Source organism: Camelus dromedarius, chromosome 4 (assembly GCF_036321535.1).
Source record: "Camelus dromedarius isolate mCamDro1 chromosome 4, mCamDro1.pat, whole genome shotgun sequence".
In the NCBI taxonomy this organism is placed as follows: Eukaryota; Metazoa; Chordata; class Mammalia; order Artiodactyla; family Camelidae; genus Camelus; species Camelus dromedarius.
In genome coordinates, this window is record NC_087439.1 from 53,963,338 (window position 1) to 53,987,229 (window position 23,892).

At 37.4% G+C, this 23,892-nt stretch overlaps 1 protein-coding gene across 1 annotated transcript in view; it reads right to left on the reverse strand.

Moving 5' to 3' along the window:
- Positions 1–23,892, reverse strand: part of CERKL (ceramide kinase like) — a 107,002-nt gene that overhangs the window by 2,514 nt on the left and 80,596 nt on the right. Inside the window, exons 4-11 of the mRNA XM_031451758.2 lie at positions 21,980–22,043; positions 16,094–16,236; positions 10,713–10,787; positions 9,766–9,943; positions 9,624–9,683; positions 9,014–9,039; positions 8,811–8,919; positions 6,050–6,146 (exon numbers count right to left, since the gene is read on the reverse strand). Of these exons, the coding sequence (XP_031307618.1) occupies positions 6,050–6,146; positions 8,811–8,919; positions 9,014–9,039; positions 9,624–9,683; positions 9,766–9,943; positions 10,713–10,787; positions 16,094–16,236; positions 21,980–22,043 (752 nt within the window). The remainder of the gene's footprint in view (positions 1–6,049; positions 6,147–8,810; positions 8,920–9,013; positions 9,040–9,623; positions 9,684–9,765; positions 9,944–10,712; positions 10,788–16,093; positions 16,237–21,979; positions 22,044–23,892) is intronic.

Below are 23,892 nucleotides of genomic sequence, written 5' to 3' on the forward strand. Positions count from 1 at the left end.
GTTGCTGCATTAGACGTCCCATCTCAGGTGTGAGGCTTTGGGGCCGCCCGTCACACTGTGCACTTATAAAAATTTTTACATCATCATTCATTGTAAAAATAATCTATTTTAAATGAATCAATGATCATTGGCTATTATGGGTTAAATTGTGACCCCCATAAAGATTTCTAGAAGTCCTTACTCTTAGTGCATGTGAATGTCACCTTATTTGGAAACAGGGCCTTTGCAGATATAATCAAGTGAAGATGAGATCATTAGGGTGGGCTATAATCCACCAGGACTGGTGTCCTTGGAAGGGAGAAGAATGCTACGGGAAGACAGACACTCGGGGAGAACGTCTTGTAATGGCAGCATCAGAGACTAGAGTGATGCACCTGAAGTCAAGGAATGTCAGGGAGTGATGGCCTTCCCCAGGAAATCTACTGTCTTACCTCACCAGTTTTCACGTGCACACTTCACAAAATGTAGCTCCATCCATCCATCTATGCAAATATATTCCTATGAAGCCACAGACATTGTGAGATGGGACTTCAGGGAAGCCAAGAGCTTGGTATCACATGTGAGGGTGTGTTTGAGGCACGAGGAAGAGCAGTAAACAGTTAAAACTGGGATAGAGGTAAGGACCATGGTGGTGTAAGTGCAGAGTTAAATGAGAGAAATGAGAAAAGGCCAACAGGCTCAGGATGCTGGGTGAACTGCCCCCTTGAGCTGAGTCTTAAAGGACACAGAAGAATTAGGAGGAGAAGGGAGGAAGCTCTGGAGAGAGGAAACCAAGAGTACAGAGACATGATCAACAAACTATAGAACATTCAACATAGGGTGGTATTGATGGCAGGACTGGTATTCTGGCATTTGCTTTGCAGAATATATAAATGCCTATACATGATTTTAAAAAACAGACAATATATGGTATTATGGGCTGAACTGTGTCCTCCCTCCCCAGTTTATATGTTGAAGTCCTAACCCCCGTACCTCAGAATGTAACTGTATTTGGAGATAAGGTCTTTAGAAGAATAAGTTAAATGAGGTTTTTAGCGTGGGCCCAATCCAGTATGACTGCTGTCCTCATAAGAGGAGACTGGGACACAGAGAGACCCCAGGGACGTTCATGGACAGAGAAAAGACCAAGTGAGGACATAGCCATAAGGCGGAGAGGCCTTAGGAGAAACCAAAACTACCGACACTGTCTCAGATTTCTGGCCGTCAGAACTGTGAGAAAATAAATTTCTGCTGCTTAAGCCATCCAGTCTGTGATATTTGTTATGGCAGATATGTGTTTCAGAAAAACCCCTCTAGAAGGAAATGTGGAAAACAAGATCAGAGAACAGCAGGACCAAAAGGAGGCTGTTGTAAGCAAGAAAGGATTAAGGTTGAATTAACTGCTGGACTGGTTGTGAAGAATGAGGGAGTGAGAGGGACCCTGAGTAACTCCAGGATGGGTGGAGAGCAGTGCCACTGCCCAGTGTGGAGAGATACGGAAGGAGCACCATCAGGGGGAAAGGCAGTCAGGGAAACAACGGACATGCTGGACTCAAGATGCCTGTGAGTTTAACCTTCTCAGCACACAGGAAGGCACAGCAGTCCCGCAGATCAGACGAGAATGCAGAACCCCTGGTAGTGTGCAAAGTTCAGATAGTACTTCAAGCAGTGGGAGGCAATGAAATCACCCACAAAAAGGTATCATGAGAAGACAAGAAGACTGCAAACAAATCTCTGGGAAGCAAGAACACTTCAGGGTTTTAAACTCCCTACCAAAAATGACGGTCGAAGTAAACGTAGAAATGTATAAACAGAAAACAAAAGCCTGCTGCAGGATGGAGTTGAAAGGACTTGAAGAATAATTTTAACCTTCTATCTGTTTTGCAGAGATGGGGAAGGCAAGATGAGTCACCTACAAATGATGGTTTTTAAGATGTTCTACGTTTGTTAACATACATGAACATTCAATTCAGTTCAGCCTGGTAAAGATGGTTCAGAGACCTAGGTTGTTGCTCTCCTTAGGTTGAAGTGTTGCATTTCCCTTCCTGGATACCAGAACTGCTACTAATAGACACTAGATTATATGATCTTACATTTATCCCGTCTTTATAGTATTGTATCATTTATATCAATTTACATTTTTGAAAAATGTCACCATGAAGGAGAGACTACATGTATATGTATATGTGTATGTCTATAATTTTTAAACAAATGTATCAAATTAACATTGCTTGAAAGCAGTCACCTTGAGAATCAATCCAATTATTCTTTTTTTTAATTTTTTTGTTTTGTTTTTATTTTATGTTTTTTAGGGGGGAGGTAATTAGCTTTGTTTATTTATTTTAATGGAGGTACTGGGGATTGACCCCAGGACCTCGTGCATGCTAAGTACATGCTCTACCACTAAGCTATACCCTCTCCCCAAAATCCAGTTATTATTAATATATACCATTATGGAAAACATTTTAGAATTTCTTTGCAAAAAAATTATAGAGCAATAGCATGGACTTTAATTTTTGGAAAGAGCTAAGTCAATCAGTTAAGTTTAACGACCTACACATACACACACATACACTCAAACACACAGAGGCAATAGTTTTTGTATCAAAAGGTATGACTGGTTGAGTAAATAATAATGTTATATCATGCGTAACATGGTCTCCTTTTGAAAAAAGTTATTTTCCTATAGATACAGAATTATGTGCACTACTATGTCTTTGTCTTTATTTTCATTGTAAGCATCTGTTACTTTTTAAATCAGAAGATAGCTACTTTCATATTGAAAAAAGAATGTCTACAAAAATTACCTAAGACGTTTGCCACTTAGGCAATTCCAAAAGAGTACTTCTGTAAGTAATCTGTGCAACTGGTTCCTCCCTAAAATAAATATACAGCTTCTCAGGGTAAGTTGCTTAAGGTTCTTACTCCCTTAAGTTCTCATATTTATTTAATTGAAAAAGATTGGGAAACATTTATACCAAGGTAATGACACTCATTATCTCTTGGAATATAGAATTTTGAGTGCTTTTTACATTATTTTGTTTCTATTTTCTGACTTAGAAATAAACAATAAACATGTATTGCTTTTGGATTAAGAAAAATAATAAAGTTGCAAACAAAATTATCAACATCTGAAAAAGCATATATTCTTTAAAAAAAATCAATAAATCACTAAAGAAATAGAGATATCCCATGCTCTTGGATGGAAGAATTAATATTGTTAAAATGGCCATACTACCCAAAGCAACCTACAGATTTAACACAATCCCTATCAAATTACCCAGAACATTTTTCACAGAATTAGAACAAGTAATCCTAAAATTTATATGGAATCACAAAAGAGCCAGAATTGCCAAAGCAATACTGAAGAAAAAGAACAAGCTAGAGGAATAACCCTCCCAGACTTCAGACAATACTACCAAGCTACAGTAATCAAAACCACATGGTATTGGCACAAAAACAGACATATGGATCCATGGAACAGAATCGAGAGCCCAGAAATAAACCTACACACTTACAGTAAATTAATCTTCAACAAAGGAGATAAGAATATACAATGGAGAAAAGACAGTCTCTTCAACAAGTGGTCTTGGGAAAGCTGGACAGCCATGTTTAAGTCAATGAAATTAGAACACTCCCTCATATCATAAAAAAATAAACTCAAAATGGCTTAAAGACAAGACACTACAAACCTCCTGGAAAAGAACACAGGCAAAATATTCTCTGACATAAATTGTATCAACATTCTCCTAGGGCAGTCTACTGAGGCAACAGAAATAAAAGCAAAAATAAATAAATGGGACCTAATTAAACTTATAAGCATTTGCACACCAAAGGAAACCATAAATAAATGGAAAGACAACCTACAGAATGAGAGAAAATATTTGCAAATGATGCGACTGACAAGGGTTTAATATTCAGAACATACAAACAGCTCATACAAGTCAATAACAAAAAAACAAACAACCCAATCCAAAAATGGGCAGAAGACCTAAACAAACACTTCTTCAGTGAAGACACATAAATGGCCAATAGGCACATGAAAAAATGCTCAATATTGCTAATTATCAGGGAAATGCAAAACAAAACTACAATGAAATATCACCTCACACCAGTCAGAATGGGCATCATTAAAACACCCACAAATGATAAATGCTGGAGAAGGTGTGGAGAAAAGGGAACCCTCCTACACTATTGGTGGGAATGTAGTTTGGTGCAGCCATTATGGAAAACAGTATGGAGATTCCTTTAAAAAACTGAAATAGATTTACCTTATGAGCCAGCAATCCCACTCCTGGGCATATATCCAGACCAAACTCTAATTGGAAAAGACACATGTACCCCAATGTTCATAGCAGCACTATTTACAATAGCCAAGACATGGAAACAACCTAAATGTCCATTGACAGATGACTGGATAAAGAAGTTGTTTTTTATACACACACTCTAGAATATTACTCAGCCATAAAAAAAAGAATGAAATAATGCCATTGCAGTAACATGGATGGACCTTGAGATCATCATCTGAAGTGAAGTGAGCCAGAAAGAGAAAGAAGAATGTCATATGGTATCATTTATATGTGGAATCTTAAAAAAAGGGAAACAAATGAACTTATTTACAAAACAGACAGACTCACAGACACAGAGTACAAACTTATGGTTACCAGGGAGAGAAGGGGGTGAGGAGGGATAAATTGGGAGTTCGAGATTTGCAGATACTAACTACTATATATAAAATAAACAACAAGGTCCTACTGTATAGCACAGGGAACTATAGTCAATACCTTGTAATGGCCTATAATGGAAAAGAATATGTGAAGAAATGTGTGTATGCATATATGAACACATATGCAAAACTGAATCACTATGCTGTACACCAGAAATTAACCTAACATTGTAACTCAACTCTATACTTCAGTTAAAAAAATCAATAAATCACTGTATTTCTCCAGATACACATACATTAAGTTACTACTTAGGCTCACAACCTACATTATATTTACTTTTCTCTTTGTCTCCTTAGAGATTTAAATTTCAGGAAAATAGGACTAGATCTCATTTTTATGATATAATTTCCTAAACATTTCATTCAGTTGGTTGCTCAGTAGACACTGATCAAATCCTGTTGTAGGCAGAAGAGAACTGGCACTGCAGGAGGACTGCCTTAGAAAGTATAAACTGATAAAAAAAAAAAAAAAAAAAAAAAAAAAAAAGCCAAAATGGAAGCCTTGCAATGGCTCCCTGTGTAAGCAAGACTCAGCTGCTGGTCACTGGCTGGATTTACACTCCTCCTCCCATCCCTTCTCTCCCAACTACATCCAGGCACAATTTTATATCTTTCAGAAGGTGTGAGATGATAAGGTTTTTCAAGCATACTACATACTTCAAGACTCATATAATTTCAGAAAGTCACATATTTCTGGATCAGTTTCCTAATAACTGGGTCAAAATATCTGCTGAAAGCACATGGCTTATAAAGGCTATAGCTTCTCTTTAAAACAAATCCCTTAAGTGGAAATACAATTTTCTCTATCTCCACAAACACCACAATTCTAGTTTAGAATAAAATAAATGATGTTTATACAAAAGTGGTATATTTTAAAATATATATCATCAGCAAAGCTGTTTCCATCAATGTAAGTAAACAGATCTCAAATGAAAGGGAAATCCAAAGGTCATAACTTTAGAGAATCTGTCGCCATAAAATCAAGGAGGCTAAAAATTTCAGATTTTATTCATCTTTTTTCTGAATAGAACCAAATACATAATTTTATCCTTAATTCCCTTCATATTTCAATATAACCCTACGTTTTCTATTTTCCCTTTGTGCAAACACATATACAAAATGTATGTTACCACCAACCCACAATTCAAAAAAGGCCAGTCTACATTAATACTTGTTTGTGGATATTGTTCAAAAGTTGAAGAAAACACAAATTGGAAAAAAAATTAAAAGATTCAGAAGAGAATAAAGCTTTCTTCTGAGGCAGGACTTGTGTCAACTCAGGGAGCATCTCTCTCCCCATGACTAATAGATTTGCACATAAGTAACACAAATGATTTACTCTACCTGATTTTTGACACTTGCATATCTTTTCAAGTGTTTTATAAATTCTGGTCGAGAAGTGTTCCGGGCAATTATAAGAGCCATACTTCCATTGTTTAATCTGAAAGTAAATATTTGCATTTGATATGAAGAAGTTTATTAAGAGATTGCATCAGAAATTACTCTTATTCTTTCTAACAAACAATGTTTACTAGAAGTTTTAGGCAAGTTAGATAAAATCATCACCACATTAAATTTACCTAAAATTCTTAAATCCTATCTTGCTGTGTTATTTCTTTTAAATGGCACAGCCTTTTGAATTCATTTTATTAAACAATTGACTTCCTTTTCAGCAAGCCCTGGCATCAAGGGCTTTTTAAAAAATGAATCATCAGGCATCCTATTCACATATCAAGACATAATTTGAAACCCACTGTATTTGCTTAGGGATTCTAAATGGGAAATCATGTATGTTTTTTAAGACATATTGTAAAATAGGTAATAAATACAAATGGCATAACAACTAGTTCAACAACACTTTTTAAAATCTAAAGCATGATTTACATATTTATTTATGGGCAGGGCTAAGTGACACAGGAAAACAGACAAATCAAAGTGGTCCTCGGATGGATGAACTGGAGGGAATGCTCCCACACATGTCCAGTTAAATGGCTGAACATTTTAATCTTGCCTGTTTGGTTCAATGTAAGAGACTGTAAATTTGGAGGTGTGATTTAGTGCCAAAAAGCCACTCACAGATGCATCGAGCTTTAGAAGGCAGTTTGCAGAAATATGTGCAAATGACTTCTAGGCTCAATTTCAGTGCAAAGGTAGTTATTCCAAGAATAACAACAATGACATACAAAAGAGCTCTTTAAATCTTAGGGAAGCTCAGGTTCGAGCTGTAAGGGACCTTGGAGACTATCCAGTCATTCACTCAATGTCTGTAGAAGGAAAGCAGCCCCCGAGTTGAAGTGATTTGTTCAGAGAAAAAAATGATCAGACCCTGATCCAGAGCTCTGAATCCCAGGTCCAGTGGTCCTTTTACCCATTATGCCACCTCTTCCTGACTGGAAATAAACAGTATCAAAACATTAGTGTGTTGTGTGTCCTTCATTTTTTAAAAAATTATTTAATTTTCACTTGTAATGAAAAGCATTTTCATATGTCCACTTTTCAATACTTTTTAGTAGTTGAAACACACCCTACGTACTGGCACTATTATAAATATTTTACACATATTAATGCATTTAATTTTAGAAAAATTAGAATATAAACATACTAGCTCCTATCAGCAACTTGCACTGAGGTATTCTGAAGTAAATTATACTTTATCATGAAAAAATAAATGAAGCAGAAAGTTGAAACTCCTGTGCACTTTTCCTGAATTGTTCAGATGATAAATCTCTGAGTATCTTTGGTCAGGGTTCGCTCAACAGAAAGGCCTTTGCAAAAATGGCATGTGTGATTACAGTCCACAGAAGAAATCTCTAACTAATCGTCCTTCTCTGAAAAATTCATCAAGGCTGATTGAACCTGGAGCTTCAGCAGGGGAATTCCAGGCCAGCTGAAAAATGTCTGGAGCAGCTTTGAAGGAGGCAAGAAGCAAGGGCTCCCAGAAGAGCGGGACTACCTCCCATGAAGGTCCTTGAGCCAGTGGGAGGGTCAGCGATGGGGGGGGGGCTAGAGCAGCAGTGTGCCCAGACTTGTGGACTACAGCTCTCAGTGGCTTCCCAGCTCTTCACTTTCCGTGGGGGAGACTACATGGGGGAGGCACACAGCAAGCTAGGATTTCTGAGGGTGTAGGGAGGAAGCAATCATGCTCAATTTCTAAATCACACAAGCTTCAAAATACTCCCTTCGAGCTTCAGCACTAGAGATAATTAACGAGGACCCTGACATCTGGATTTTTAATGTCAAAGTCTGTAGTTTCTCCTCTTGTCTAAACGTGGATATTTTCCTCTTTCTTACCTTCCTATCAATTGCCAGGGAGAATATTTTAAATCAATCCCTTTGCCAGCTGTTAATCCTTCAGGTTAAATGTTTTGCAGGGAAGTTGAAACTAATCATTAAAATGATGTTATAAATTGCCAAAGTATGTCCATAAGTCATTCTTTTATTCCACTTCTGGGGAAAATGTGACTGTATTACACAACATGCATGACCCTTTCTTCTGTGCTCCACAGGAAAGGGAGAAAGATTTTCAGACCAATAATGGACAATTGCTTGAAAAAAATGTGCAAAAGATGGAATATCTACCTCTTGTGGACAAAATGATGTAGAAAAAGCCTCATGAAAACGTGGGTAGTAGATTCATATGTATGACTATGCACAGCAAATATAACTAAAATATTTCTTTTGATTAAAGGTATCACATATACACACATACATGCCATTCATGCTAAGGTTGTTTATGTCTGTACTAAAATTGGAAGGCAGAGAAACTCATTTAAGATACTAGAATTAAAGATAATGGTCTCAATGACTGGTAAATAAACAAATAAATAAAGCAAGCAAAGAGGGAGAAAGTACCACAATTAAGTGATGTCAATAAAACCCAAGGCATATTATTTTAGCCTCAATGACATTAAAAAAAATCAACTGATCACTTTTCCAGCTTAACAGTTCTTCTCAGGCTACTCTGATGACAAATCCTTCAGAATGTCTAATATTATATAGTCAAAATTGATAATATTCTAACTAGCCAAGAGTTAGCCAGGGTATTCTGAAAGATAAACGTGATTCATAGCAAAGTATCAATGATTCAATAAAAACACTTACTAACCTGGTGTTAGGTGCCAAGCCCCTAGGTGCCACTGAACACAGGCATGGAATTGCCATGATGCTGACATTCAAGAACTGACCCTGGATCATTTGCCACTGAGCATCACAGCCTAAAGGCAACGGAAGTGGTCGTCACTCTCCGTCCCCAGAGCAAAGTGTCACAAGAGCCTGGCTCAGTTCTCAAGGAGGTCATTTCAAACTCACCCGATTTGGAAAATCCCTGTGCCCTCCTAAAAGTAAGAAAACAAAACAAAGACACAAAACACATCACACAAAAAACAGCATCCACTAAATATGAGAAAATTAGAGAACCCAACATTAGATTAAACAGTAAACTATGTGAACAATTCTGTTACTTTATCACGTATTGATTCATTGAAAGGTAGCATCATCAGTAACAATGATTTTCAATTTTGTTTATAAAGACTAGAGCACTTCCTTTGTGTGGCTTTAATATTTTTATTACACGCTAGAAATTCTCATGAGGGCAAAAATTATGAGTTTTGTTTATTTGTTTGCGTTTTGGCTCTTTGGATCCAAAAAGTACCTGGCATATAGCAGGCACTCAGTAAATAGACATTGGGTGGATGGATGGAGGGAGGGAGGAAGGGAGGGAGTGAATAGTTACTTCTGAAGACGGACACCAAACTACATGGACTAATAGAATCTGTAGGTCTTTGTGATTCTATATTCTTCACTAACATGACAGAATAACAACAAAAGATCACAAGTCTAATAAATTGTTTATATCAAACTTTTATGCTTTAAAAAAAAACGATATAGACACCTGTATTACTTTGAGCTTTTAACTTACCTTTCTTCTAAATCCTGAGAGCTGTTAAATGGTAAAAATGATATTTCACAGTCCTCCGGCCTAAAATGTAATGAAATTTGTTACTAGCAGTCATTGACTCTGGGATATGAAATTTTTCGTTGGAAAAAAGAAAAAGACTTACTTAAGTTTTGCCAGTGCCTTAATTATAGCAAAATCCTTCCGTTGGTTAGGGGGCATCCATCGATGTTTTTCTGCCAGAGCCAGAGCTCTTCCACCAAACCCAAACATGGCTGAGAACCCAAAGCGAAGAAACTTGCCAGTGGTGCTGAACGTGCAGACATCGACCTGTTGTATGTGCCCTTGAATAGTATATTGAATATGAGTCAGCCAGAAAACACAGTAGGCCAGTTGTCAAAATGGCAAACATAGAAAAGCATGTTTATTTCTTTACAGAAGAAAATGTCAAGCAACTTTATACTATAATAAGTAACCCGCTTTCTCTTCAACTCTCTTTACCGACAACTATTCCGTTTGCAATTTGGAACTTTTTCAGGTACTATGGGAAGAAACACAAAACAGTAAATTTTGCAGCTTCTTGCTATTTTATGCAAAACACAGTTAAAGAAGTGAAGTACATATGTAAAGTACACTTAGATTTAGCAGTAGTTTTTCATTGCATTTATTTGAATGTAAATTCTCTACATCAGCTGAGATAATAAAAGGTCTAGTGGAAGTACACTGCCTGAAAAATTTTTTCTTGTGCATTTTTTCTTTCTTTTAATAACTAGCCCTAGAGTTTTGGTACAAACAACAGTGTCTGATATATTTCAACAGTATAAATGGGTGTTCTTGATCTGGTTGTAAAATTGTGATCTTAATCATTATTTTTTTCTATCAAGATTACGGTAAAATTCCATTTACTACTCTTTATGGCACCTGTATTCTGAAAAGATTAGCAGTCCAGAGACGGAAGCTTTGTCTAATTGACTTTTGGTTTTTAGTCAAATATTCCTCTGCTTTGAGAGACAAAGAATCTGTCTTAGACAAGTTTGACAGAAATAAAAGAGCTGTCCTTATATAAACAGAAACTCCCTTATAAAACATGAACTCCTTTAGAAGAATTCTTACCCATTATAATGTGCAAAGTTGCAGTTACCACATGAGGGATTCCGTGAAGAGAATGTGCCAATACGTTCGTGGATCCTGTCAAATCAATTTTAAAACATGTATGATCAGTGTAACAAATGTTTTAAATTAACCATTTGCTCTTACTTTATAGCGATGTCACCATGTAATGTTCAGATGAAAAATTAAATGGAAGTTTATAAGTTTTTGTTCACATGATGGATGTTCATTGAGTGACCACTGAATTATTATTTAATCTTTAAATATGCTTAAAAATTGGGAAACAATTTATAGTATTTACTTGCTCACAGCTTCTTCCATCATGAATGTCTACTGTCTACCTGAAAAAGTGCTAGCTATATCAAAGTCTGCTCCATCCAACTTTGATGAATAGGCTTCTAACTTTTTTTACCAAATGAGCACCAGCAGCAGAAGGATGGCTCTGGAGAGCAGAAACAAATACATAAATATGAAGAAAAAAAAAAACCCAACCAACAACTAAGGAGAAAGTAAAAAAATCACTATATAGTTCAAAAGATATGCTTTAAATACATTTTAAAGCTCTCAACCAGACGGAGATCTCCTCTATTACCTGAAAAAGGATATCCTAGATGAAGAAAATATTTAATTCCATGGTATTTGCCACAGTATGAGAATCTGTATTGAGACATTATAGATTTCTGATTTCCATAGTCATTGGGAGAATCTAAGATCCACGTGGATCTTCCCCACCAGATTACACAGAGAAAGAGCTCTCTCAAGTCAGGCGCCTTTAACTTGTGTGTCTGAAATCCTGGGGTAAAGGCCTGCTTTCCAAGGGGAAAGTAGCAGTTAGCCCATGCCATTCCCGGGAGGTAAAAAGGATTTAAAATTAAGAAGCTACAATTCTTCTTGATGTAAGTCCAGGGACAGCCGAGGGCTGTGAAAGCAGGGACGTACTGTGCACTGTAGCTATCAAGGCAACGGCTAGTCCCCTGGATTTGCACATTAGGAACGTTCCTGTGTGGTCGTAAGTGATCCCCTTGATTTCTGTCACTTTGAACTGATGTGTGCTTGGGTTGCTCAGCTGGAGAAGCTGAGGCAACTCAGCCATTATCAAGCAAGACTGTCTGTCATTAAAACAATAATAATCATGAGGTACCTGTCTCAGCAGTAATGATTTCCAGACCTCTAATGTTATCGATGCAAAGAAATGTCCACCTTAATCAACTGGTAAACTGGTTTTAAGTGATTTATCAGAAGGTAGTTATGCTCTGACGCGTTACTCAGAGCATGTCGCCCAGTCTAGCAGCAATGACCACACATCGGTGTTTATCACATGGTTGATTCTCAGGCCCCACTCCAGACCTAACAAGTCACAGTGTGCATTTTATAAGATCCTCAGATTATGCATATGCACAGGAACTTGGAGAGCCCCTCCTCCAGAACATGTCGTTCAAGGATCAGCAGCGTCAACATTACCTGGGAATTTGTTAAAAAGGCAAATTTTGGGGTTCCATCTCCAACCTATAGAGAAGGAATGGCTGGGAGCAGGGCACAGGTGCCCACATCTCAGCAAGTTCTCCCAGTGATTCGTATGCACCCTAAAGTCTGAGAACAAGTGGTCCAGAAACCTGTTCCTCAGTGGGTCTTTACGAGGAGTCAATTACCTAGGCCTTTCCAATCATCCTTTGACCCTTTACAGCCTGCCCTCTGGCCATCTCACTGCTAATTAATCTGGAAAGGGTGGGGAAAACAAGAGAAAACAAATCAATCTGTTCTGCTTCCAAGTCAGATTTATGGTAGAGGTTCTGAAGGAGGCCACATAATTAGAGGGAGGTATTTCGGATTATCGATGGATTACAGCACTCCATGAAATACACTGCCTCCATTACTATGGGTAATTAGGAGAAGACCATAAAAGCAAACCTCAAGAAAGGTTATTAAAAAACATAATATCATGTTGTCATGTGCAATAGAGAATGACACATATCATGACTCAAGAAAATAAAGACTGTTTGTTCCCTGTGAGTTTGACGTATGCCAAGTATGCCCAAGCACAAATCCACTTAGAACGCTGGAGACTGCTTTTTGATTTTTATATCTTCTCAGGCTTTGCAACTTTTCTTTCATTCCATTGACCTGGGCAGTGATGACAGGCATGACCAGAAGTCAGAAAATCATTTGAGTTATCTTCTACCCTGCTTAACCTCTACCTTCATCTGAAGAACGTTTTTATACTCTGATTTAAAAAAGGAACGTTCACAAGGAAAGTAGATGCAAAATTATGAAACTAGAGATTGCTCCATATTTTCATTTGACTCATCTAAAAGAGTACAATTTCCTGCAAAAAAAAAAAAAAGATTCATCCAAAAAGATACTTACATGCCAAAAGAACGTGCTGCTCACATAAATAAAAACTGTAATTTTAGCATTCTCACCAAAGCTATAAATGTTCTACCTCGAGGTAAACATTTTAATTAGCCTGAAAAGTTATTTTTCTTAACAGTCCCAGAAACTCTGTTCACCGCCCCCTCCCCAAACCTGCTAAAATGTGCCACATCCAGTGAGTGAGGACAGAAGTAGCAGTTCATGTAAAGCATTACGGATGGAAGAACTGGACAGAAACTAGAGGCAAAAAAAAAAAAAGGAAAAAAATTGTCCTTGGAAGTGCAAGCACTTCTGCAAAACAATTAACTTAATTAACCAGACACCATGAATATTCATAAGGCTGTTAATGTCTTCCACATCCAAACAGATAAATGTGATGTAATGACTTCCTACTCAAGCATATCTAAAATGCTCATGAAAACTGCACCTACACTCTGGTTCTTTGCCTGGAATATCAGAGAAATTAACAGTCCCTTGGCAATATTTTATTCTCCTCAAACTGATTGGAAAGCATGAATTTATTTATGTGAATTCTATAGGAATATATGGTTCCCAGTCATCAGTATGTGGCTTGAGCCTTGTTTTACAACAGCTGGATTGTTTTTTTATTTTTATGTCCTCTCAGCTTTTTTTCTCTATCCTCCCCCCAACCCTCTAACTGGAATGTCTCTGTACAGTTCCTTAGCACCAGTTCCCATAGCAACAAACGCTATTGCTAATGGCCAGCAGTTCAAATACAGGCTTCCCCACATCTGATCCATTTGAGTCTGACCATAATTCAGCGGCTTAGTCTGTTGGCTCAGTGGAGTAATTTACTAAACACTCTCCCTTGGGTGTCTCTCTCCAGGAGGCAAATGGTTTTAAAGGCAGACTGTCATCTGTGCTCAGCTTAGAAACTTCCTGCCTAGCTCTTGTTCCCATTCTCCATCAAAGCCCTGACCAGGCACAGAGTCCTCACATGAAATACATCCTGCATGTGACTTCCTCCCTCTATGAGATGAAATCCATAAGCTGGAACTCCTGTACAACCACCAAAGTTTTGGCAACATGCTGTATCTTCTCAATGAAATGTATTCAAATGGCATTTCTACACAGCCTCTGCATAGAAAAAAGAGTTTCAAAATCAGATATACACTTAAAAAATACAATGATAATAAAACTCAGTGTTATTCCTTTATAAAATCTGAGCTACATATTAAAAAGTCAGCATAGCCAGCAATTATTATAGCTAACTATTCACGTTACATCAAATGCACACCTGTGAGGACACCTATCTTTCCACATCTGATGCACTGCAGTTGATGAGTGACCTCAGGGGTGTAAGTACTAAGGGAAACAAACAGTGACCCAAGCACATCCACTTTGCATGGAGGGAAATGTTGAGAAAGTTCCACCATTACAGACAGCGCTACTAAAATGACACTGAAAGGTCGAAGTGTGGCCCCAAATGCATCTTTTTGACTTGATGCATTTTGTTTTTCTAGCAGATTTTTCTCAGTAAGTTATACAATTATCAGGACATATCCGAATCTCCCTCTACTTTTAAGTTCTTGCTTTTGTGAAAGACTTTTTACTCTAAAAGGGCACTAATAGACCTTTTGTTCTTTGTCAATAGTACTAAACACACTGAAATCCACCCTAAATAGCTGTGGTTATCAAATGGATAGAATGTTGATTTCTTTTTAACCTTGCCCACCATTTTCTATTTTCACAGGAAAGAACACAGTTGACCCTGGAACCACACGGGTTCAAACTGAGTGGGTCCACTTATACATGGGTATTTTCCAGTTGTAAATACCACAGCACTTCATGGTCCCCAGTTGGTGGAATTCACGGATGCAGAGGAAAACGGAGGGCCAACTATAAATTGCAGGCGGATTTAACCCCCATGCTGTTAAAGGGTCAACTGTAATTGTTTCTGTTTTTCTTATAGGGATAATAATGTGTGATGTTTTAAAATGAAAAGAAATAATCACTTTCCTCCACTATTGTTTGTTTAAATAATAATTTGGGAGGAGTGACTTTGTAACATAAGAAACGTGCAAAAGATGCTGTCATCTTTCCTGGATCCCAGTGTTGCTCCAGCTCCTCTCCCTGGCTCCGACCTCCACTCTTACTTCCTTCCCCTAATCAGGAATCTTCCTTGCACAGACTCCCAGCAGGTGGCTCCCTTGCTTGAAACCGCCCGTTTCCCTTTACTATTTATCAAGTGCTATTCAGACCTCTTCCTGCGCCATCCAGGAGCCACCGCAGCTTGGGCCTATTTGACACCAATATCACCAAGCAGATGGCCTGTTTTCAATTCCTCAACATTCCTGCCTTTTGCCCTTATTATTTTTGCAGCCAAGAAAAGAACTCATTCTCATCTTTCAGGGGATCCTACCTATTTCTAAGTCTACTTCATGTGGTATTTACTCCATAATGTCTTCCTTGCATTTATTCATTCCGCTTTACTGGGTGTTCACTGTGACAGGTCCTGTTTTAGCTGCCGGGGAGACAGCAGTCAGAATGGAGCCTTGCTGCATTCTCCAAGTCATCCGTCTGTACTTCAATTAAGGGAGCTGACTTACCACACTCTACCTCATATGAAGTCATAAGCAGCTTGACTGGAGTGGCCCTGTTTGGAAATCTCCTATCTGGGACTGTGTGATCATTAGACCTTTATATAGGAAGGTAGAATAATAGTCTCATTTATTGTTTGCTCAACTATGTGTTAAACCCTGCACATATACTACCTAATTCAACACTATAATAACCTTGTAATGAAGTGAACATATGAAGTGAATGTAATGAAAAGCGAGTGTTATCTCGCTTTTACAGATTAGAAAAATAAGGCTCAAAGAAATTCAATAACTTGTCCAAAGACTCACATGTGCTTAGCAGAGATGCCAAGAATGGGTCTTCCTGACTCAAAGTCTGTGTTTAACTCTGCGTGACACTGTCTAGGGTTGAAAGAAAAACAGGGAAAGACTGGGGAGAGCGTCCATTTAGCAAATCCGTGGCCCCTTCCTTGCCTGCTGGTATCACACCCAGTGGAGGTCGAGCTGGGACAGGAGTCAGGATGCTGTCTGTCTCCACCCCAGCGTTCTTCTGGGCTCTAAGAAGCAAGGCATGGGCTACTTCACTGGCGAACCCATCTCCACCAACACAGACAACACTGGAAAAGAAGAAATTGAGCGAAACAATGCAAAACATTAGCAAAATTGGTAATAATTTGTGAAATTTAGACTTTAAAATATTAATCTTATATATTCTATGCGCGTCATTACACACACCTTCAAACATTTTAGTATGGATGAGAAGATACCAGCACTGCACTGATAAAGTTTACTTCACAAATATAATACCTACATGCTACCCCAGAGACACAGTATTTTTAAGTGGGTTAGGAGGCATTAAAACACTTGAGCACGTTAATTCACATCTGACCTGAATTTTGCTCTGTTAATATCCCAAAGCATATTATTCTCATTTTGTTTATGTTAATAATAGTCCTTGTAATTCATTTAACTAACACAAGCCAAAGTCATAAAATCCTGCTAATTTTCAATATAGCTCTGAAAGAACAGCAATAAAAATCATGTAAAATATGAAGCTTTAATTTAAGGAACTGCTAATTATCACGAGTATATGAATGGTCGTTGCACACCTGAACTGGTTTTCATCTCCTGAACGTTACTGCAATACGGCATTTTAAGAGCAGTGTTACTACCCTTTGACCCTCGTCAGTACTGCTAATATTTTCTTAAGACCTCATGATAAGTATACTATAGGAATGGTCGGAAGCCATGGAAGTAATACAAGATACCAGATGTTTTCTCATCATCATTCATATTTAAACGATGCAAAATAATCTTAAGTATCAAAATCTCATCAATTTACCAAAAGGAAGAGATTTTGTGGTATTGAGAGCAGGTGTCACAACCGAAGACCCCCAAGGCCCAGCAGGAAAGGAAGAATCTGCTCCATCTGAGGGAGGGGGCATCTCAGCCCCCACCCAAGCCCAGTGTCCAGGCGGCAGGCTTAGGGGACCACCGCTTCTGGTTTTTCTAGAGAAGCCACAGATCCTGGTTTGGGGATAAGTCTCCTAGTTTATAAATACTAGCAACTAGCATTCAATATATTTAAAAACTCTATGTGCCAAACAAAGCAGCCTATGGGCCAGAATCAGCAGGGGTTACTGGCTCCCTAAGTTTAGGAAGCTCCAGAAGTTGGTGAATCCAGAGGCTGAGAAGACTTTTCGCATCAGTTCCCTCTCCACCTTGCTCTCAGCCTTCCAGCCCCTGCCCCTCACTGGACTTCAGCCCAATGGCTGCACGTAGCCCGGGTGATCCAGACTCCTCCTCATTAGAAGAAACTCCAGGGTATGGGCTATGACCCAGGTCATTTTTGGCTAGGGGTATTATTTCATGTCCTAACTGATTCCAGGGGCCAACTACATGGCCACTGATGCAGAGCAAAGTGATTCTATCCACTGAGGACCAACTTCACGTCAGGTGATACATGGGCTCTTTTCCATTAAATCCCCAGAATTCTGTGAAGTAGGCCTTAGCCCCATCTTAAAAATGGAGAAGCCAAGGTTTGATTCGAACCCTATCTTTATGATTTCAAAGACCTCTATGAGCAGATCTCCAAACAGTCTATGAACTTATTTATAACTCCCAGACCCATGCCTTCTATCTGCTGAGGTGTGTGTGACCTAAAAGGAGCACATAAAGTCATCAAACATAGCATCTAACTTAGCACAAAGAACTTGCCTCTACCATACAGTATGGTGACATTTGACCCCTGGCATCCTGCACCCAGTTGTAGCACTGTGTACCTGGTAACTCATGCAAGAGTCAGGAGACATGGCCTTTTCATGAACATGTTCTGCTACAAAACCTTTGAAATTTTGTCATGACACATCCTATGTTAAATATTTTGAAACTATAAAAGATCATAACAGTAAAGTAACATGTAGAGAATGGTTCCCATGCACCAGACACTGTTCTCAGCACTCTCCAGGTATTAACATTTAATTTGAACAATAACTATGCAACACTTTTACTCCCAATTTACAGATTAGAAAACTAAGACATAAAAAGATTAAACAACTTTCCCAAGGTCATCCCATAGTAAGTTACAGAATGAGATTTCGAAACAAAAAATTTGGCCTTAGAAATTACACTACTATTTGATATATTATACTCCTTTCCTATATATAAACCTAATGAAAACAGACTTCTGAGAGTTTTCTTATTTAGGAAATCAGTTTACCAGAAGAATCACGGTGGAATTAAATGAGTTAGGAACATATTTATTTATGTTGACAACTACTATATCATTCAGATCATCTCCAGGTACAGTTACTCAACCTAGGGAATATACTTAATAAAACATATCATAAAAGCCTGGATATAACAAGGCAAAAAAAAAAACCAACTTTTTATAATGAGTCAATCTAATCACACTTAAGAGTTACCCTAAAACATAAAACTTTTGCATGTGATACACCCTGTGTTTTGAGAATAAGTAAACTCCTTGTAATGATGCCAAGTAGAACTTTTCTATCTAGAAAAGTACAACTGGGGGACAATTATCTTATTTCTCTTTATAAAAAGTGATAAAAAAACATTTTAAATGGGTGTTTGTGTAACTGCCTATCAACCAATATCATGACCGAAATGTTTAATGTATTACTGGATTTTTGACTTAAATTTTTTCTTTTCTGAAAAGAGATACTTTTTTTTTTTTAACTTTAGTAATACAGATATCACAGTGGTGATAAAACGTCAGTGTAAGCCAAATAATGTCTAGATTCTCATGGGTCTAGCTAACGATGAAATTAAAAGAAATAAACTGTAATTCAAACTAAAATAAAAAACACTGTGAAACAAAAGGGGAAAATATTAATAAATTTATAATTGCATTAGAGCTACAGATTAGCTTAATCATCTTCACACTTATAAATCCCACTGTTACTGCTTCACGTCTATGCACCCAATATTACTCTTTCTTTTGCCTTTACAAAACTTCTTCCTCAGGCCCAGTATAAAGAGGGGACAGTATGGAGATAGATGCTCCTTCAGGCTCCAGCAGCCCGTCTGAGAGTGTCTGCTAGAACACACTGGAGCTTCACACCAGCTGTCGTGAGTGCTGATGCACTGTTCCTGTTGGCGTTGGGAATATGTCCCAATGTGTCTTCACACAAACATATGCAACTCATTAAAAAGACTCCAAAATCTTAGCAAATAACACTTCTTAAACATTATTTATTAAATCATTTTGCATTACTGAATAATACCAATAGAATTTTTCTTGGATCTTAACCCCTCTTGTCTGTGTCTAGAAACCTTTAAGTGATGTTCTTACCACTCCCTATCAGCAGCTCCACTAGAGGCAGGCAGAGACGCTTCAGGCTCAAGCTCTTGAAAGAACATGAGCTCTTCCTTCATCAAAATACTACAGCGAGGAGGGTGTATAGCTTAGTGGAAGAGAACACGCTTAGCATGCACAAGGTCCTGGGTTCAATCCCCAGTACTATCATTAAAAAAAAATGCTGTAGCATCTTGGGGTTACCCTATCCCATCCGTAAGTCTTTTGTATCTATTTCTCAAAGAACGCTCCTATAGCCACTCTTTGAACAGGTTCAGAAATAGGGCAGTCGCGAATGTAGCACCTTCTATTTTCAAACAATTCTGCTTGTTAGAGAATTGCTCTTGGGAAGTGCCTACAGAAACGATATTTCCATTGTTCTACTCATACACCTCTCTATGTCATTCTAAGTAGAGTGACTTAAAATGACCATTTTATTAAGATAGTTATCCCAACCACCACTGGGCTCCTACTGGAAAGACCAGGCTCAAAACAGTAAATGCGCTATTTTAAGGATCTTAGATGACTTTCAATAGAAGTTTTAAATTATTATAAATCCTAAGTAAAACAGCATGCCATGGAGTTTAGAAACTGTTAAATCACAGGAACCCAATTCACATAAAGGTTAGGACAAACTCTTTGGTTAAAAAAAATGTCGGTGATAACTAAAGGATCTATATATCTTGTAGTGCCACAATGCAACATAACAATCCCTGCTGTGTGGCAGGAACAAGAACTGAGCATGTTCAGGTAAAGAGGAAAATATTACTCTACTGCACTTACACAATAGTCTTTCTTCATTCTGCAAAGTTCTTCTTGATCTTTGCATAGTATAATTACCAACAGAACTCACTTACAGATACCACCTTTATTGGAATACTTCATAATGCTCATGTGCAAGACCAGGTCTAACACCTATAATATCTGTTATTCTTTGTATAATTATGTTTTGAAGCAAGGACTTCTTGCAATGCCACGACTCTTGTATACTCATAAACTGTGTTTCAGGACCATGCAGCATATTAAGGTGAGTAGCTGGTAGGCATAATCCCCCCAATTACTTTTCTTAAACTGTATGCTTACAAGATAATCTCTTAAATGTAGCCTATTAATCAAACTGTCCAGCTCTAAGTATAAAACTCTAAAGTGATTTCCTGCCTCATGTTCTTCATGCTCGATATTTATATAACATTCCATCTAGATTTACTCCTCTCAATTACATTTCTTTTTCAAAAATTATGTTTTACTTACCAAACTTTATTCTTCGTCCAATAATTTTTTGTCACCCCCTCCCCCCAAAAATTAAGCATTTCTGAAAAACAACCCTGCTAATGCTCCATTTTGATCACATCACTTTCCTTGCTAAAACATTCTAATAGTTCTTTGGGAAGAGTAAAGCCTTTCACTTCAATTGAAAGACCCAGCTACCCTTCCTGATACTGAGAGTCTGTTGTCCCCCAACACCCCTGCCCATCCACATGGGACATAAACAATTCACATACCTGCCACCTTTTAAAATTCTGAAATATTCACCCTTGCAAAAAACCTTCCCTAAAAGAATATGCTTTTAGTCTTGCACATCAATCTGGCACTTTAGCAAATTGATTCACCTCATTTTTTAAAATGTCAATTAAGGTATATGTCACTTGCCTTGTTTCTAATGTTGCATACCAGTGAACAATTTCTACACACTCTAGCAATGTATTGCAAACAACAGTTTCTAAAGCCTACTGTGAATAAATACTTATTTGGTAGCCACTAAGTTATAGAAGATAAGTAAAATTAGCATCTTTCATTCATTCTGAATATATTTGTTTTTATAACGCATTTACCCTCAGTCAGTCATGTCCAAATTAACCAGTGGGTAGCTACTAACACTATCAATAAATTTGCAGAAGAGAATAATAGTATAGTTATGCCATATGACCAATATAATATCTTCCATCAATGCTTTTCTAGATACTCACATGGTTAAAGCCAAGAATTAAGGACTACAGATGCAAATATACGCACATTAGGTTATAATGTATAAGATAATACATTGTGATTTCCCAGTATTTATATTTAAATTCCTCCTTTTGCTCTCCTATGCCCAATCCTGAGAGGTAGGTAGACAACCATGATGTATTATCACTATCAATAATTGTTATTACACAGATATGAATGAAACAGAGCCTAATTACATACACCACAAATATTTTAAAAGTGGGGAGGGGCTCGCTCAAGTGGTTGAGCGCAAGCTCAGCATGCATGGGGTCCTGGGTTCAATCCCCAGTATCTCCTCTAAAAATAAATAAGCCTAATTACCTCTACCCCCAACCAAAATAAAATAAATAATACAAAAAGAGAAAGAAAGAAAAGAAAGAAAGAAAGAAAAGAAAAAAGAAAGAAAGGAAAGAAAAAGGAAAGAAAAGAAAGTAAAGAAAGGGAAGAAAGAAAGAAAATATTTAAAAATTATAGGTCCCAAATATGTGGCTAAAGACTAATGAAAACATTTAATAACATAAGCTATACGACAAATCTAGATTAATAACAGAACCTACCCATCAAATCCCTGTAGTTCACATTCTTTTAGCAGTGACAGAGCATGTCCTTCATATTCGGTTACTATTAAAAAAAAAAAAAAAAAAAAACAGAAAAGGGTGAAAGTTTTAAACAAATGATCTACACTTTTTAATTTAGTTTGGCTAAATAATATGATAAACATATGGTCAGGTCGTAAAACAACATTTATTCTTGAATATTTTTATTTTAATCATGGGAAAGAGGATTAAGTGTTACTTGCCTGATGTGTTTTACCGCTTTATGTAAAAGAGGGTCATATATTTGTTCCAACTACATAAGTCATTTGGGGATATCCCACATAGAGCAGTTAGAAAATTTATCTTGGTGCCTGTCTGTTTAGTGTCCCCGAAATAAGACACATTTCCTTTAAATCAGAAGCCGAGGAGCAGCAGTATTTTGAAAATAAGGCATATTAGCTGGCATCAAATAGTCAATGTTAAATCGCTTTGGCAACCTTACATGAATAAATTAGCTGAAAGGTTAGTGTAAGATTTACATACTAGAAGAATGTGTATCGGGAACTGCTAGACTAAAAAGAGGAGTTGGACACGAAAATGTGAAGCAAAGCCAACAACAATGATAACAGACCCAATGTCAAGGAGGAGGGTGGCACACTGGTCCACCAGAGCCCAGATTCTCCAAGGAAATGAATCTGTCACTCCCTATCGTCATCTCCCCAGTCATGATGCCCTACGCAGTCTTGCAAATGCCAGTGAAGACAGGATAAACTGGCACGCTGCAGATGGCACCAAGCTTCCCAACCACATTTAGCATTTTCTAGGGAAGCTCTGCCAGAAGAGACAGCCCAGCTGTATCCACCCATCAAAGATTTCTGCTGACTGACATGACACTGCAGATGGATTTTTTGTGTAAGAATGTGCATCATGATATGCAAGATTACATTAATCTTTCATGCCTGTCTGTCCTTGGTGCCAGCATGGTTCAGGCTTTTCCTACAATGTTTTTAGATATTGTTAAAAATTATTAGTCTTGGTGTCTAAAAGAATCATTCTGTATCCAGCAGTACTACATTGTAATTCTCGCACAGCTTATTCAAATATGGTTAGCGTTCACATGAATAAAATTCTCTATATTAAATTCTAATCAGAAGAAAGCTACAAGAAAAGGAAATATAAAAGATTAATATTAATAAACTTAGAAGGTTAAGTTATCATAAATGATTGTGTGTTGATCATTCATCTCTAACTTCAGCAAGTCGTTGCAACCTTAGAAAGCACAATAATAAAATGTCTGACAAACACACATTAAAAATAATTAAGGCTATTAGGGAGAAATATTTATGCTGAGAATCAGTTTATCAAGTCTTTCTTTTATACCAATGCTTACATTGGTAAAGCTTTTCAAATCTCAAACAAAATCAGCTTTAAAAGTATGTTGCAGCTGAATGCTATTTTTATTTAGGAAAAGTTTGAAATAATATTTTTCATTTCATCCTGCTGGTGGACTGTGACTATACGCTGATACAAATTATCTAAGAACAGTCTTTTTTTTTTTATGTGACATTGTAAAAGTTCAATAAAATGAGTGATGTAGAACAAGAGAAAAGATGAAAGAAACCTGACCACAATATATCAGGACAATGAATAGAAGTCCTTGGCTTGGCCTCAGGGAGGTTACACTTGGAAACAGAAAATATACACTAATTTTTAAAAAAATCAATGCTCGATATAAAGTAGTAATAAGTGATCGTAAAGAAAAATAACATAGGGGAAAAGGACAGAGAGTAATCTGAACTACTATTTAGAAGGAGTAGAAGGAATCAAAATATGTGTTTAGACAGGATGTTATTAGGAGAAGAAAGAGCCAGATTCTAGTCATCCCACTTCAAATAAACATCAAGACTGGGCTGCTAGGCAGATGCAGTTTCAGA